The sequence below is a fragment of the Thermothelomyces heterothallicus genome (assembly GCF_042370625.1).
Source record: "Thermothelomyces heterothallicus CBS 202.75 unplaced genomic scaffold P884_scaffold_2, whole genome shotgun sequence".
In the NCBI taxonomy this organism is placed as follows: domain Eukaryota; kingdom Fungi; phylum Ascomycota; class Sordariomycetes; order Sordariales; family Chaetomiaceae; genus Thermothelomyces; species Thermothelomyces heterothallicus.
This window is the reverse complement of record NW_027192563.1, coordinates 30489-45828: the sequence shown is the minus strand read 5'-3', so window position 1 is coordinate 45828 and position 15340 is coordinate 30489. Positions and strand designations below refer to the sequence as shown.

At 56.5% G+C, this 15340-nt stretch overlaps 7 protein-coding genes across 7 annotated transcripts; 3 read left to right on the top strand and 4 right to left on the bottom strand.

Annotated features, from left to right (window-relative positions):
• Positions 1 to 1240: 1240 nt before the first annotated feature.
• Positions 1241 to 2796, top strand: P884DRAFT_289219 (cellobiose dehydrogenase-like protein; the record flags this gene model as incomplete). The annotated part of the gene is made up of 4 exons (XM_069443984.1): positions 1241 to 1288; positions 1569 to 1674; positions 1729 to 2002; positions 2111 to 2796. 4 exons carry the CDS (start codon positions 1241 to 1243, stop codon positions 2430 to 2432), a joined length of 750 nt encoding a protein of 249 aa, XP_069300848.1. The 3' UTR covers positions 2433 to 2796.
• A 1006-nt stretch (positions 2797 to 3802) lies between these two features.
• P884DRAFT_311353 (uncharacterized protein) lies at positions 3803 to 5429 on the bottom strand. Its single transcript, XM_069445193.1, has one exon. The coding sequence runs from the start codon at positions 5379 to 5381 to the stop codon at positions 4290 to 4292; it is 1092 nt and encodes a 363-aa protein (XP_069300847.1). The 5' UTR covers positions 5382 to 5429; the 3' UTR covers positions 3803 to 4289.
• An 821-nt stretch (positions 5430 to 6250) lies between these two features.
• On the top strand, positions 6251 to 7431 carry P884DRAFT_191750 (uncharacterized protein; the record flags this gene model as incomplete). Its single annotated transcript, XM_069437612.1, has 3 exons — positions 6251 to 6360; positions 6440 to 6775; positions 7002 to 7431. Coding segments are annotated over 3 exons (876 nt in total), but the record flags the coding sequence as incomplete, so codon positions are not given.
• Positions 7432 to 8487: 1056 nt separating this feature from the next.
• P884DRAFT_235678 (cytochrome P450) lies at positions 8488 to 10765 on the top strand (the record flags this gene model as incomplete). Its single annotated transcript, XM_069439959.1, has 4 exons — positions 8488 to 8692; positions 8797 to 8882; positions 8971 to 9966; positions 10088 to 10765. 4 exons carry the CDS (start codon positions 8488 to 8490, stop codon positions 10274 to 10276), a joined length of 1476 nt encoding a protein of 491 aa, XP_069300845.1. The 3' UTR covers positions 10277 to 10765.
• Positions 10766 to 10933: 168 nt separating this feature from the next.
• On the bottom strand, positions 10934 to 11385 carry P884DRAFT_254401 (uncharacterized protein). The gene has a single exon (XM_069440887.1). The coding sequence runs from the start codon at positions 11357 to 11359 to the stop codon at positions 11006 to 11008; it is 354 nt and encodes a 117-aa protein (XP_069300844.1). The 5' UTR covers positions 11360 to 11385; the 3' UTR covers positions 10934 to 11005.
• Positions 11386 to 12674: 1289 nt separating this feature from the next.
• Positions 12675 to 13505, bottom strand: P884DRAFT_266517 (uncharacterized protein; the record flags this gene model as incomplete). The annotated part of the gene is made up of 1 exon (XM_069442035.1): positions 12675 to 13505. The coding sequence occupies one exon, from the start codon at positions 13503 to 13505 to the stop codon at positions 12675 to 12677; it is 831 nt and encodes a 276-aa protein (XP_069300843.1).
• Positions 13506 to 13708: 203 nt separating this feature from the next.
• P884DRAFT_216078 (kinase-like domain-containing protein) lies at positions 13709 to 15281 on the bottom strand. Its single transcript, XM_069439296.1, has 2 exons — positions 14240 to 15281; positions 13709 to 14177 (listed from the first exon to the last, which is right to left on the bottom strand). Exon 1 carries the CDS (start codon positions 15119 to 15121, stop codon positions 14240 to 14242), a length of 882 nt encoding a protein of 293 aa, XP_069300842.1. The 5' UTR covers positions 15122 to 15281; the 3' UTR covers positions 13709 to 14177.
• Positions 15282 to 15340: the final 59 nt, after the last annotated feature.

Below are 15340 nucleotides of genomic sequence, written 5' to 3'. Positions count from 1 at the left end.
GAAAGCTACAGACGGGCGACCGAAGTTTGGAGCCAAGTTCACTCTCGGAGGCACGTTCGAAAGGGAAGTGGCGATTACGCAAGGGCACCGTCATGTAGACTCGATCCCTTCCGGTGGGATAGCAAGAGAGGAGTTGGAGAAAAGGAGGGGGGAGGGGTTTGGATGTGACAGCCGTAATGGCTACATGGCGGCGACCGGCGATAGCTACATGACAAGGGCGTGAACCCGGAATAGGGATTCAAAGAATGCAAGATCGCTGGCAAACTGGCCGGAAGATGGGCCTTCTAGAAGGGTTCTCTCCTGCGCCGCATACGTTTTCATCGGCCTATGAGAGACTGAATCCGAAATAAATAGATGACTGAAGATATTAAGTCACCAAACTGGCGGAGCAAACAATATACTGAGTGTACGAAACTGGTATGTATTAATTGAAGTTTCCAGGACCGGCTTCTGAGAGATCAGCGTCACCTCGCCTTGGCTTCAGCCAGTAGTTTTTGAGTTATTAGTATTGCAATTTTCTGCGAGGAGTGGCAAGTCCTCTGATTTGCTAGGAATGAGAAGAACCCTACCTCTTGTCTAATGCTCAATCCGGGGAAGGAACATACCCGGTTTTCCTGACTCTACCAGGACTGAGCACAACAACAGCGTCACAGCTAATTGATTTTTACGCGCCTCAGGTTGCAAGCCCGTAACCAAATCAGAGCTCCGTACCGTGAATGACCCACGGTTTTCCCCGTGCCCAGATTGGTCTTGCGGCTCTGGAGAGCGATAAAAAGTATCCTTTTAATATATGATTAGAATTTACCCCTCGGAGACTGGACGGTCAGGGCGCGACCCTGGCGTGGGTGGCTTCCTGGTATACGGCGGTAATATGTTCGGGTAAAATGGAAGCTGATCTTGGAAGGAGGAAACCACCATGCACCAGTCACCCCGCACAACCGGATTCCTGGCAGGCTCTTCAATGCCCACAGCAGTCTAACGGATCCGTACTGTATCAGTAAATAATGACCATCCCCCCTTGCGCGCTGCGACCTCCCACCGTCGCACTCAGGGCCCTGCCCTGCTCGCCACAAGGGAAGCGCCGCACCCCAGGAGGCAGATTCTCCGACGAAAAATAGATTAAAAACACCAAGCACATGCCGTCACGCGATTTCAACTGTCCAACGGGCGCCTGGCAATTGGTCTTGGCTCCTACTGCGGCGCCTCGGGCCAGCACGCGAAGAGCCGGAGCGGCTCCGCCATGAATGATACCCAGAGAACCCCCGAGGTTCGCGATGCCGACGGCAACGTGCCAAGCTGCTCTCTATATTTATTCATGACGGGATACACCCGCTCGATAGCTCGGCGGTCAAGGTCCAGCTTTTGCTTCTACCCGTAGCCTGCTGCTAAAAAGGGCTCGATTTTGCCGCTCCGTCCGTCCCTGCTGTCGCACATCTCCTCTCCCGAATAGCTCATCGACGTAAGGGATTTCCCACCCCCTTCTCTTTCCAGCGACGGTAGTTGCAAAGACGAGAGGGAGAAACATCAACAAGAAAAAAATGCGTGTGGCTGACTAGAAGCATCTGCAGTGCCGGAACAAGCCTTGTCAACATGCTGCGGACTCTGTTCTTTGGGCTCTTCTTAGCCCTGCTAAGGACTGGCAAGTAACCCGATTATTAAGCCTCCGAGCGACTGGTCAGTCAGAAGCTGACCATCTGCTGCTTGTTTTTTTTTTTTCCGTACGTGCAGCCTTCGCGGCGAATGAAGTCGTCCAGGACCCGGACACGGGGCTCGTCTTTACCTCCAACTACCAACTGTACAAGATCAACCAGGGGATCACCTTCCGCGTTGCGATCCCCGGTGACGCCCAGATCAACACCGCGTTCGACGCCGTCATCCAGCTGGTGGTGCCCAGCGACGTCGGTTGGGTCGGCCTCTCCTGGGGCGGCTCCATGACCAACAACCCGCTCGTCGTCGCCTGGCAAAACGCGGGCTCTGTCGTTCTGTCTCCCCGCTGGGCTACGTACGTCAAACCTTAAACCCGACTTTGTTACATTAAAAGAAAACAAAAGGGAAGGATGAAAGAAAGAACGAACGCTAACAAATCCAAACCTTCTTTTTAACCCCTCAGCGGCCACTTCATGCCCACCGAGTCCACGAACGCGGGGACCTACAGGCTCTTCCAGACGGGCACCAAGTCCAACGGCACGCACTGGCAGTTCACCGCCCTCTGCCAGGGCTGCAGCTCGTGGACGACCAGCTCCGGCGGCTCCCGCTACCTCACTCCGACCGGAGGCAACCGCCTCGCCTTCGCCTACTCGCCCGGCAGGCCCTCCAGCCCGGGCACCTCGTCGTCCTCCATCCCCATCCACGACGTGCACGGGTACTGGGACCACGACTTCGCGGCCGCGCGCAACCCCAACTTCCACGAGTTGGTGCAGCGCCTCGTCTGAGCTTTCACGCAGTCGCTCATCTGATCCATTGGGCGTGATCGGATGTCTCGGCGGCGAGGAACAACCGGATCTGCGAGCGGAGTGGTGGCGGTAGGGATGGTGGGAGTGGTTGTGGTGTTGTCGTCGGGTTGGGCGTGTGGCATTGAGTAGTGATTAGTGCTGGGGCCGGATAGTTTGGGTTCGGGTTCTGAACCATTAAATTGCGCGCTGCTGACGGGAGCAAGATAGAACGTCCCGCTTGTGGTTTTGGGACAGGCAAAGATATGTGTCTGTGTGCGCAAAGGCGGAGGGTGTTTTTGGGCATTCCCGGCGGGAGTTGGCGGGCGGCGCGATGTAATTAAATAAGAATAAATCACATCGGGAGAAAAAGCTACCGACATATATTGTCGAACCTGATTTGCAGCCACAAAGCTGGGGTTCGATCTTTCTCTTTTCGTCTCTAACATTAGGTAAGTTCATAATATTTTAGAAAATGGAAAATCAGATAATTATCTACGATTGATGGGCATATATATATATAATTACTTCTAATATCCTGCGGTCGAGGCATCCATCCAGCTCGACCGGCGCCATGGGCTTGTGGGCCGGGTTTAATTATGTAATTAGGTCGCGCGCCCCAATAGCTCGGCGTGGGCGCGCTGAGTGTTGAGTTCGACCGGCGAGTGTTACGGCTTGTACGCAGGGGCCGCGGTTGAAAGTTCCGACGGCGAGCCTGGTTTCGCAACCCCCCAGGGCGTGCTGTTGTTCATCATGGTATGCGTCTTCATTGCACCAACCGACGTCGACGATGAGCCCTCCTTCCCGGTGGTGGCTGACCCGGACGGATCGGTGCCCGAGGACGAAGACGGCGCTGAGTTTCGAGAGAGAATCCCAATTGTTAGTCCAGCGTCTCGATATTCTATTGTCCAACCCCCATTGAGAGTCTATCGGTTACCGGTCGTCGACGTTTCCGTCGTAAACAGTTGCTGCACTTTCGAGGATGAACCATTCGACTGCGTCACGAGAGCTTTCCCATACGCCAGTGATCGGGGAACACCGGGCGGCGCAGCAGGGGCGAGAAACATAACATAATACCCGTTCTTGTAATACCAATTCTGGATCTCGGCCGCTCTCTCATACGCCGCCGCGTTGGAATTGTACGAGTCCATTAAATATCTATCACAGAGACTCGTCAAGATCATCAAAGGAAGTCTCCAACCAGGGGCCCCCCGCACCGTCATCGGACTCCGGCGGCTCCAACTCGGGCTCTGGTGTGCCCTCTCCGCCCCTCAGCGTCGGCCCGCTCGCCTCCCACCTCCCCCACTCGAGATCCACGCCGGCAAGCTCGAACGCCCGCTCGACCTCATCCACCCTCGCCCCCACGATCCTCACATCACACCCGACCCTCCTCAGCCGCGTGAACCCTCTCCCCGCCGCCACGGTGCTGGCTAGTCCTACCAGCGCCCCCGCCATCCGGTCCTTGACGCCCTCGCGCACCGAGGCGGCCAGACACAGCGATTCGACGTTGGGCGGTAGCAGGCGCTGTAGGAGGACGAAATCTTCTTCCCTGTCGCCGTCTTCATCTGCGACGGTACCTGGGGAAGCCTGCCGCGGGATGTTGCAGACGGCGGCGGCGTTGAGGAAGACATGTTTCAGCGCGGAGAAGGCAGAGAGGGAGGTTCTGGTCGAGGAGATGCACTCGATGCTAAACCAGCCGATGCCCGACTCCGGAGAGAGGTAGGCTTCGCCGCGGTTGCGGAGATCGAGGTGCAGGGAGGTGAGGGACGGGGCGTGCGGGAGGAGGAGCTGGATGGCAGTGGTGGGCTGGAAGTGGTCGTCGCCGCTGTCTGGGGAAAGGGAAGGGAAGGGAAGGGGGGGTTAGAGGTTAGTTACGATGGGTCGACCAGACGGCAAGTGGCAAGTGGAGGAAGTGAGAGTGGAACAGGATGTGTGTGTCTCGCGAGTGTCGACGGAACGCCAGAAGTAGGGCAGGGGCGCTCTGGCTTCGTAGAAAAAGGACTTGAGTCCCGGGATGCTGCATGAACGCAGCGCCGCGGCCAGATCCTCGTCAGCAAATCTGCTGTCGCTGAGTCGCAGCGTCTGCAAGCCGTTCGAGTTCGACGGGCCGACCCTCCTACACCCGTGAAGGTTCAGCGTCGATAGGCGCCCGCCGCCGGCCGCTATTACCGCATCCAGAACCCCGTTGGCGCAGTCTTCCAAGCTGAACAGCCAAGATCCGTCGTTGCGGTGGCAGACGTCGAGCGTCTCCAGTTTCGAAAGCACCGAGCCAGAGGAACCCCGTGGTGGGCTATTATTACGCAACGCCGCAAACGCTGCGGCGGGGACGCCTCCCACGTCGGCTACTTGGAGGCTTAACCGCTCGAGATTTGGCATCAGCGCCAGCAGCGCGCCGACAAGCTTCCAGCCGGCGAGACTCGCGCCTTTGCGGTGGTGGATTCGTCGTCTGAGGAACTCGTCAAAAGGGCCCAGGTATTCGGAGAGCCGCACGACGACTCCCGGGGCAGCAGCTGCAGGGTGCAGGACCTCCTCCAGCACGGCCTGAGCCTCCTCTTCCGGAACGGCCCGGAGCAGGTGTGGGTGTATGAAGATGCGCTTCAGCAGCGCGGCCAGGTCTGGGCGGGCGGCCACGGTGCGCAGCAAGGAGGCCAGCCTGCCGGTCCACGAAAAGTGACTAGATCGCCACGCGTCGCCGTAGCCGGGGATGAATTCGTGATGGAGAATGGGCTGGGCGATGAGGAAGAGGCGCCGTGATACCAGGCACACGGAGTGAAGGGGTTGTCGGCACTCGCGCGAGTACCATGATGGTTGGTCTGGCTGCTGCTCGTGTGCAGTGCTTCGGAAATAGCCCTCGGACGAGTCGTAGTCGTGTTGCTTGCTGCAGTGCAGGCAGAAATGGCCGAGGATGAGCGAGAGCGTCTCGGTCGGCAGAGTGCTGAGGTTGGCCGCCATGGCTCCGTGCCGAACGCAGTGGTGAGCTCTGGTAAGCTTTGGAGAGCACTTTATAGTAGGTAGCTTAAAGGATTAAAAAGGTACCTTATTAAACTATCTATAAAGGAGATAAAACAAGTGATATTTATAGATAAAAGAGACAGTTAATACGTTCCAGCGCCTTATACGTTGTGGCATATGCGTGGCTAGTGCTTTAGAAGCTCTATCGCTTCTGATAGGACACGAGCGGGTGGTTACCTCAAGGCGGCGACCGTGGTTTGTTGCCTGACCCAAATGTGGGTGGGGACGGGTGAGGTGTAGGTCTGGCGTAAAGGGAAATAGGAAATAGGTACGTATGTACTGTACTTTATATGGGCTCCTCCAACTGGCCTGAGTTGAAGGGTGGTCTGGGTCTGTTGGTTCAACGGTGTGAATGGGCCGTATTCGGATATTCCCCGATACAGAACACGCGGGGTAATCCCGGCCCTGGGCAGTATGGAGCTCCGGGCTTCTAAGTAGGGCAGGCCAATTTCGCTGATGTTACTCTCGCTTATAGTGTAGAACCAACTGCAGTTTTGTAGTCTGTTGCAAAGGGAATGTTTGTGTGACGAATCGTCCAGCCCCTAACTAGTGGAAATTCGTGTCTGGACCGCTGATGGAACCTGTCAAAAAGACGTTACAGACCGGGAAGTGCCGGGACCCTGGTCAGGGCCAAGGTATGTACGGATTAGTGTGATCCGTACGGAGATGCCGTGCCACAGAGCCGGAGGCATTGGGATGCGGCCTGTGTATTGACACTTTCCTTCTCTTCGTTAGCCCAAACCGCGGAAGGTCGCCCGTACCGAGTAGTGCAAAATCCACTTCACGGTGTGCCGAACCCGCGGCTTTTGGTTGGCTTGCACTCCTCCGAAATCCTGGAGAAACACGGGATGGAGCCCATCACGCTCTTCCTCAAGACAAGCAAAAGCCCTCCCCTCCCCATGCCCCCCTCGTTCAGTGGGTTCCGAGTTGTTGACCATCCATGGGTGTGGCTTGCAGCTCCTCCTTGTCATTCAAATTCTCTGGTCTCTGAGCATCAGCTTGACCAAAATCTCCATTCTGATTCTCTATACCAAGATCTTTTCCGTCCCCGCTTTCATCTGGGCGGCCCGGATCACGGCAGTCATTATCATCATGTGCGCCCTGACAACGTCCATCATGGGCCTCACGATTTGCCAACCCTTCGCCTTCAACTGGCACCCCACGATCCCCGGCGGACACTGTGGCAACCAGGTGCTCTCTTATAAGATCACTGGAGCCTTCAATCTCGTCACCGACCTCGTCGTGCTTCTCCTTCCCATGCCGTACCTATATGGCCTGAACCTGGCTCTGTATAAAAAGCTGGTCCTGATGGTTACGTTTGCAGTCGGCCTGTTGTAAGTCCTCGTCCGCCCGCGGCAACCTCGTACTGTGACCCCCCCCCCCCCCCCCCCCCCCCCAAAAAAAAAAAAAAACCAACCGCCCACACGACCACCCCCCCCCCCCGCTCTCCCCCCCCCCCCCCCCCCCCCCCCCCCCCTCCCCCCCCCCCCCCCCCCCCCAAAATAATAAAAAAATCGCACAATTCGCTGACATCGGGCACCTCGACGCGTTTCTTTCCAGCACCTGCGTGGTCAGCGCTCTCCGGATCGCCGCCCTCTCGTCCATCGACTACAGCGACATCACGTTTAACGTGCCCACGTCGCTCATCTTCAGCGGGCTCGAGCCGTCCCTGGCCGTGACGCTGGCCTGCGTGCCCGTCCTGCGACCGCTCCTCAGCAAGATCAAGGGCTCCATCTCGGGCTCCGGCCTCCGCTCCGGCCAGGCCAACCCGTGCGGGTTCGGCTCCAAGAACGGGCCGTTCGCGCCTCTCAACGACGACTCGTCCCAGTACCAGCTCCGCCCTGTTGGGCCCAAACACGTCGCCGAGGCCAAGGCCAAGACGCCCAGCACTTGGAGCGGCGACAACAGCGACCAGGAGACGAGGCCTGCTAACAAGACGGGCAATATCGTTGTACAGCGGGAGTGGGATGTGGCAGAGGAGGGAAGGTAGAATGGGCGCCATTGCTTGCTTTGCGGCGGGGCGTCTGCAAGAGAATTGTATATCGGTTTTTGTTTTTTTCTTTGGGCAGTATAGATGAGGTGTACGGGATTCATGAAAATAACAAGACACCAATCCTCTCGCTTCTCGCAGATGCTGGATAATATTGCATTCGTTCGTTCACTCCGAGGGCGTTGATTACAGGAAACAAAGTGCCATTCACAGAGGAGCGGTTTTCCAGAAACTGAAGGGCGCCATGGTTTAGGTACCTAGGTACCTTAGGTGTATGTACAGTACTGTACTACTGTACAAAATGAGCTGGCAGTAATAGAGGTGTTGGCACAATCAGCAGCTTCTTCGACTGGTGCAGTGCCCTTGGTCGGAAGGAACCCGTGTATGCTTCATAATGGAACTGGACGGCATTGCTTGCACAATAACTACTACCCTTAACTATCTAACAGAATTACCATGAACTACATGCATGTACGTCCGTGCATACATACATACACTACATACAGTACACTATGTATGTACGGAATACAGACATCCAACCAACAACTCTTGCCCCTTCGCTTAACTCCCCCACGCTTGTGGGCACCGGCCCTTAAGCGTATCCGGTTGGTCCTTAGTGACCTGCGGGAAGACCCTTCGGCAGCAACTCCGTACTGGGGCCAACAGCGAGGGGAACCACGCTAGTCTAGCGCACTGTCTCCTTCCGCGGGCACTTAGGGAAGCCGATGCGACTCAACCCCGTGGGTCCCCTGGTTACCGGTTTTGTACGGAGTAATCCGTACTTGCAGTACTACGTAGTTAGTAGGTTAACGAATAACTACTTCGTAGCTTCCTGAGGTGGCCCGCGCCCACGAAACGCTTCTAGGCGCTGGAAACGCCGGCCGCAGTTAAATAGAGCTCTGGAAACCCCCCCCTGCTCGATTCCGTTGCTTCGATGTTTTTGTGTCTGTGTGGGGCGACGTTGGCCGGGTCGCTGCGAGACATCGTTAACACGACTTGTGCATAGGCAGTCAGTCGTAACCCGTGCTTCGCGTACCTTGCTGTGCTGCAACTGCCATGGATACGCTCCTGCTCTCCTGGCCCGCTATTGCGGTGCAGCTTCTGATTGCTGCCCTCAGCTTCTTGGCATGGCGCCGCTACCTCTCACCACTCGCCGACATACCCGGCCCCTTCCTCGCCTCCTTCAGCCGCTGGTGGCACATCCGCCGCATCCTGGTTGGTGACCAGAACGTCCAACTCGTCCGGTTACACGAGAAGCACGGTACGGATCACTTAGATCCCTTCTCTCTAACCTAATCCTTCCATCTCTTCTGTGCAGTCCATTGATGGCCTGGAGACTGACCCATCCTCGGAGATACATCACAGGCCACTTTGTGCGCATTGCCCACAACGAGATCAGCGTCAGTCATCCGGACGGCATCAAGCAGATTCTGCTCCAGCCGCTATGGAAGGTAATTAACGTTATAGACACTGGGCGCGACAGACCCGGAAGTTTCATCTAATTACTGACGCCGGAATTCTCCTTCCCTCCTGATCAAGGCCAAATGGTATGAGCTGCTGCAGCTGCCCGACTACCGGTACAAGCCGCCAATGGCGACGCTCGACCCCAAGAAGAAGGTCGAGAGGTCGAGAAACCTGGCGCCCGGCTACGCACTCTCCAACGTGATCAAGTCGGAAGACGCCATCAGCCGCACCATCGAGATGCTGCTCGACTGGATGGACAAGTGCGCCGAGACGCGCGAGCCCATGCACATCGACAAGTTCTTCACCTACACGGCCTTTGACATCGTCGGTGAGCTCCTCTTCTCCAAGCAGTTCGGTTTCCTGCGGGAAGGCATCGACATCGGCAACTCGATCGCCAACTCGCTCGCGCTGAACGCCTACGCCGCCGTCGCTGGTTTCTTCCAGCCGTTGAACCTGATCGTCGCCAACCCCTTCGTCACCTGGCTGCAGGTCATGCCCATGGGCCACCTCTTCAACACCACCATGAAGGCCATCAACGAGCGCGAGCGCAACCAGGACGCCCGCTTCGACCTCATCGCCCACTGGTTCAAGATGCTGGAGCAGCACCCGGAGCGCATGACCCTGCGCGACATCCACGCCCAGGCCACCACCAGCGTCGGCGCCGGCGCCGACACGGTGTCGTGCGCCCTGCAGTCCTTCATCTACCACATGATACGCCACCCGACCGCCTGGGCCCGCGTGCGCGACGAGACCGACACCGCCCGCCGCGAGCGCCGCCTCTGCACCGACCGCGTCGTCTCCTTCGACCACGCCCAGCAGCTGCCCTACCTGCAGGCCTGCATCAAGGAGGCCCTGCGCGTCTTCGGACCCGTCCCCATGGGCCTGCCTCGCGTCGTCCCCAAGGGCGGCCTCACCATCGGCAACCGAACCTTCCCCGCCGGCACCATCCTGTCCATCAACCCCTGGGTCATGCACCACTCCAAGGAGATCTGGGGCCCCGATGCCCACGAGTTCAATCCCGACCGCTGGCTGAGTGACTCCATCGCCTCCAAGGAGAAGTACTGGATTCCGGTAAGTCGCTGTCATCCTTTTTCTTCTTCTTCTTTGAGACCGTTCAAATGAGACGAAAGAAAAGAAAGCTAATCTTGTCCCCCCCCTCCCTTCTTCTTCTTCTTCTTCTTTTTTTTTACAGTTCGGCGCAGGATACAACTCGTGCCCGGGCCAAAATATCGCCAAGATGGAGATATCCAAGATCCTCGCCACCATTGTTCGCGACTACGACATCCGCCAGGTCGACAAGAACCAGGAATGGAAGTACAAGGCCTATTTCACCGTCGTGCCCCATTCTTGGCCTTGCTACATCGAGAAGCGGCGAGACTAGACCTCGAGCCGCTCGCTTTGGTCGTCTGTGTCTCTTGCGCTTAACCGTTTAATTTCGGATGTTGAGGCGTGAAGGACTAGCGAAATTTGCGCTGGACCAAGGGAAGAGAAATTTATCGCTTGGGACTGGCTGCAAAAGGGTTGGATATTGAGGTATGGCGCACCTTTGGCAGCTCGGAGGTGAAAGTGATGTGCCGTCGGCATTGACAAGCTTGCCGAGAAAGTCCGTGGCGTGACTCGAGCGAATGGTAACTAAGGCCGGTCGAAGTGGAAGGGGGGAAGCCAAACAACCCTTTGCCTGCCTCATAGCAGGATCGGCGCAAGTACCAAGAAGGAACCTTGAGATTGACATAAAAAAAGGGATCATAATTATGTTCCACGGCCAATACGGAGTAATTAGACCTCGAAAAATTTTTTCCGCAGCATCCAAAATAACACAGGCTTCGTGCTCTTCGCCTAGAAATTGACTGCTCGGCTAGCAACCTCAAGGATGTCGACAGCTCGTCTTGTCGGTCTCTTCCCCTCCCCATCCCCTCTGTCTCTTTCCCGGGAAAGAATCTTTTAGATCTGATTTTATTTTGTTAATTTCTTAACATCATTTTCAAAACCCCGGAGCATTTGTGGGTTAATTAAGGGATGGATATTTATTTATTCCTATTTTGCCTTCGGAAACACGAGAGACTTGACTTGAGTGGTGGCGAAAAAGTCATTTCAATGCGCTAAATATTAACTACTGGCGCTCCTCCCACCCCATCGGCATCATCATGCCCATCTGCCCGCACGGCATGGCGTCGACGAACCCGTGTTTGGCATACAGCCTTCTGCCGGGCGCGTCCGCAAACAGCGTAACGTAGGCGCCCCCACCTGCGCCCGTCGTCTCTTCGCCGTCGCCGTTGTCGCCGCCATTCCCGTCCTCTTCTCGCTTGTCCCATCCCCCCCCTCCTCCCCGCGGCGCGTGCGCCTTGATGTGCGCCAGCAGGTGTCTCAGCACCGCGCCGCCCAGCCCCCGCCGCTGGTGCGCCGGCAACACGGCCATGTCGGCGATGTGGAAGTACCAGCCGCCGTCGCCGATGATGCGGCCCATCGCCACGACCGTCTCGTCTTCCTCTTCTCTTCCTCCTCCTCCTCCTCCTCCTCCGCCGCCGGTTTCTTGTTGTTGCTGTTCTCGTGGCCGTTGTTTTCCCGGGTCCCTGAACGTGATGTAGCACCCGTACCAGCTGTGGCGCGGGATCGGCGCCGCCTGCGCGGCCGTTTTGGGGGTCAGCCCCGCCGCGCGCCGGAGGCGCAGGTAATCCTGGATGGGCGGGTAGCCCGGGCGGAGGGTGTAGCCTTCGGGAAGGGCGGGCTCGTGCGTCTGCTCGGCGGCCGATCCGAGTGGGGCCGGATCGGAGGCCGGGGTTACGGCGGAGGTCATTTCTTCTTGTTTAAAAATAAAAAAAATATTGGGGCTGAGCTGAGTGAGAAAGGTCTGCGTGGCCGATGCGCAGGGCTCTCACACTATGAGAGATTTGATATGGGTAAGTTCGAAGTTGAAAAGCTGAAAGAATTGTACAGCACATGCGACTGGGAATCTGCTGCTAATTAGTTATTCGTGGGCATCATGGCGCGACGCCAGGGCCACCGCCGATCCGGCTCCGATCGGCTCCGAGCCGCCGCTCCCGGACCCCAGTTGCCGGATTCGGCAAGTCGCCCGCTGGCCCCGGTGTTGCAACACGCAATGGTGCAAAGTTGCAGATTTGATGCGGAGTATTAGGGACGAGGTTATTGCGGGCAATTCAGAGTGTCTTTTGTTGATTCAGAACTCGAGAATCTGCCACTGCCACTGCCACCGCCACCAGCGTCCCCCGTGCCGATCACGTCGAGAGGAGAAGATCGGTCGTAGGCATCAGCTTACCGCCTAGTTGAGAAGCCGCCCGGCAAAGGAACATGCAGGACGTTGAGAGGGTTTGAAATTGATAAAAATATATGTACGCTTCATCAAATTAGGCGCCCTTTGCCCATCTCTATATCCGTTTTCAAGACAGTCATAGTCGAATGGTTGTGTGATGTGAGAGCCTGGTGTTCGTACTAATAAGTCTTGATTACCCAAGTACCATCTCGCCCAAAGTGAGATGCATCGTCGCCGTGGTCCTCCCCGGTCGTCTTATTTGTCTTTTTCTGGAACCACGTCGCCTTTATGCTACCTCGTGATTCGAATCTTCACTCGGGGAACGGGATGATCTTGCGCCCCTGAGTCGAACAACGATGCCTTAAATATAATTTCATGTGCGCAGGAACGTTTTGGGGCTACTTCTTGAGATCCAGTCCATTCCATCTTCCCTAGATTCCCGGCTCATACTAACATAAAGCAAGCCACCTACATACCAGGGCCGAATACCTAGGTTGGTTGCCCAAGACTCTTACTTCAGACCAGGGTAGCTGGAACCCCAGATCCCCTCGTCAAATACGGGGCTCATCTCGGGAGACGCAGGGACAGCGTGTATCTCCACCTCGAGCGGCTTCGGCGCCTTGACGAACCGGATTGCGACGGCGTGCTCTATCGGGTGAGCCTTGGCCCCGAGCGCGCGCAGCGACCGTGTGAGGTCGGCGGGACGGTCCAGCTCTTTCCCGGCCATTGCCGGTGCTGCGCCTTCTTTTGGGGATTTGATTCCTGTGCCCGCGGGTTCAAGGGCCAAGACGTCGTGGAGGTGTCGCTCGATGAGTTCAAGCCGCCGCAAGAAGGACAGCAGGGGGCGGCCGTACCCCTCGCTGTCGCTCGTGTCGTCATCACCGCTGTCGATGGAAAAGTTCGAGGAGCCAGCGCTTGAGAATGCGCCTGCCAGAGGAAGGGCAGTGTCGGGCAACGAATCGTGCCCCTTTGGCGGCCGTCGGCGGCGTTCCGAAGATGCTGTGGCACGGTCCGCGTCATCATGCTGCTGGAAAGGAATTATGGACGTGCGCAGATGGTGCTTCTTCCAGTGCTCGGCGCCTTCCCAGGGGCTAGAGAACGGGCCGAGAATGGGAGAGAGGTCGTCAGCGTCTTGTGCCTCGTCAAATTTGAACCGCTCGTCGTACTTTTCCAACACTTTCTTGTATATCCGATTAATGCTGTCCACTTCGCCATCTTTTAGGGCGCTGTCAGCCGGGGCAACCGACGATCCGGCGCCCGAGAAGCCCAGAGAAGACTTGGTCTCGGCGTGGATGGATGGATTGCGAGGGATACGATCGTAGTTCGTCTTAAGATTGGCCATCGTTGAGCTCGACACTTACTTATAGACGATTTCTTCAACCCAATATCCTTTCTGGCATGGGAAGTGCACTGGTGATTGCAAGAGAAGGTTTGTGACGGAACTTGGCATGGGTTTATATCCCCACCTGGAGTCTGGCTTTGTTCTTGTTAGTTTCTTGTCTTTCTTTGTTTAGGAAGTCGAGAACACTCGAGATGTCAATTAAGCCGGAATCGAACAGTGGTCTTGTTCAAATTAGCATGCGCCGCCCCAATGGCGATCCTGTGCTTTGGTTCCGCGGACGTCATGCGAAAGGACAAAGACCTGCCAACTGCCAAGACAAGCGAGAAATGCCGATTCGGAAGCCTCATGAACGCACTTAGAGTGGTTTGCATCCAAGTATTCGATCCCATCGATCCTCTCTGGATCGATTGCCACGCCCATAGATCCGTCCTGAATCGATGACCTTTTCCTTCGATCCATCCTGACTGGCTCATACCTTATTCCAATGATTGGTTCAGGACATGTCCTACGTGTCCCCACAGGTTCGCCGCATGTGGTCAATTCGTGACACGCGAGCGTCATTCCTTGTTGCGCTTTTGGGTGGCTTATGAGTTGGCGGCAGGGAACACGGCCAGCCGGGACATGCGATAGTGTGATCAAAGATAGGTCTTGCAGCCTGCGCTTCGATTATCTCTAATTTAGTTAGCGAACGCGATATATAGAATGATGGCTTTGGTCAACCTCGTCAAGCTTACCTACGAGTCTTCGTGACCTTCCTTTAGAGAAGTAGGACGGCATGAGGTGAGGTTGTAAAAGATGGCCTTTAAGTCGTTGGCGGCGTCTTGGGCTGAACGGTAGTTAAAATGCCATAACCTCCATATGATATCTCGGGCAGGATTATCGTCCGACACGTGGGGATATTCGCCACGCGCCAGCTTCCGCTGAACAGCTTCATCATCAACTTCCCCAGGGCGACCGTACGGCACAGCCCATTGGGTGATCTCGCAAATTGCAGTTCCGAGGGCGAACAACTCTAGCTCCACTGTCCCGTCGGCAGGCGCCTCGGCGACCGGCATAGGTGGCCAGTAGCGGGGCTCGTATGAGAAGTAGGTGTGAGGATAGACATTCGGCAGACTTGAGCCGGCAAAGTCGCAGAGCTTGATATGGAGATGATCGAAGACAAGAGCATTCCGTGCCGAAAGATCGCCCCAGATGACACCACGGTCGTGAACGTATTGTACGGCGCTTGCAAAGTCTACGGCCACCTTTAACCGGTCACATATGTCGGGGGCGCTATGGTTCATGATATAGGTACGTAAGTCGCCCCAAGGAGAGCGCTGGAGCCGTAGCGCCCAAGCCTCGTTCGTTCCGGGAAGCAGTTCGAGGCCAAGGCAGGCCGTGATATGTGGGTGCGGCCCGAGCGTATCGTAAACCATAGCTTCGCGCTTCAGGTGGTTACTTGTATCTTTGGCAAATGCCGGCTTGTCGTACACTTCGCCGTCGATCCAAAAGCCCTCGGCCTTTAGGACCGACTCGGCGTTGCCCTTTTCCGCGTAGACCAGGCTGAAAGCGGTCCTTCCTAACGGTTCGAATCTGGCTCTGATTGCCTTTACTGCATCCTTGTCGGAAAGCGGCATGGTTAGAAGGTATGTCGAACCAAGACTAACTACCTAAGGGTTTGGATGCCAATCGAGACGTAATGGCCAGTTATTCGAAATACGAGGCGCGCACTAGCCGCATGGTTCGGTGGACTTCGATACCCGGTAGGGCAGAAGAAAGTAATGACGTCGTTCAGTGGATGGGAGCAAAGGGGCACACCGCTCCCAGCGCAGGGACCACTTTTGGAGCTCCGTGAG

Excerpts from the sequence above, each read along its gene's own strand:
- P884DRAFT_216078 (XM_069439296.1), bottom strand. The coding sequence starts at position 15,121 with ATGCCGCTTTCCGACAAGGATGCAGTAAAGGCAATCAGAGCCAGATTC.
- P884DRAFT_311353 (XM_069445193.1), bottom strand. The coding sequence starts at position 5,381 with ATGGCGGCCAACCTCAGCACTCTGCCGACCGAGACGCTCTCGCTCATC.
- P884DRAFT_254401 (XM_069440887.1), bottom strand. The coding sequence starts at position 11,359 with ATGGGCCGCATCATCGGCGACGGCGGCTGGTACTTCCACATCGCCGAC.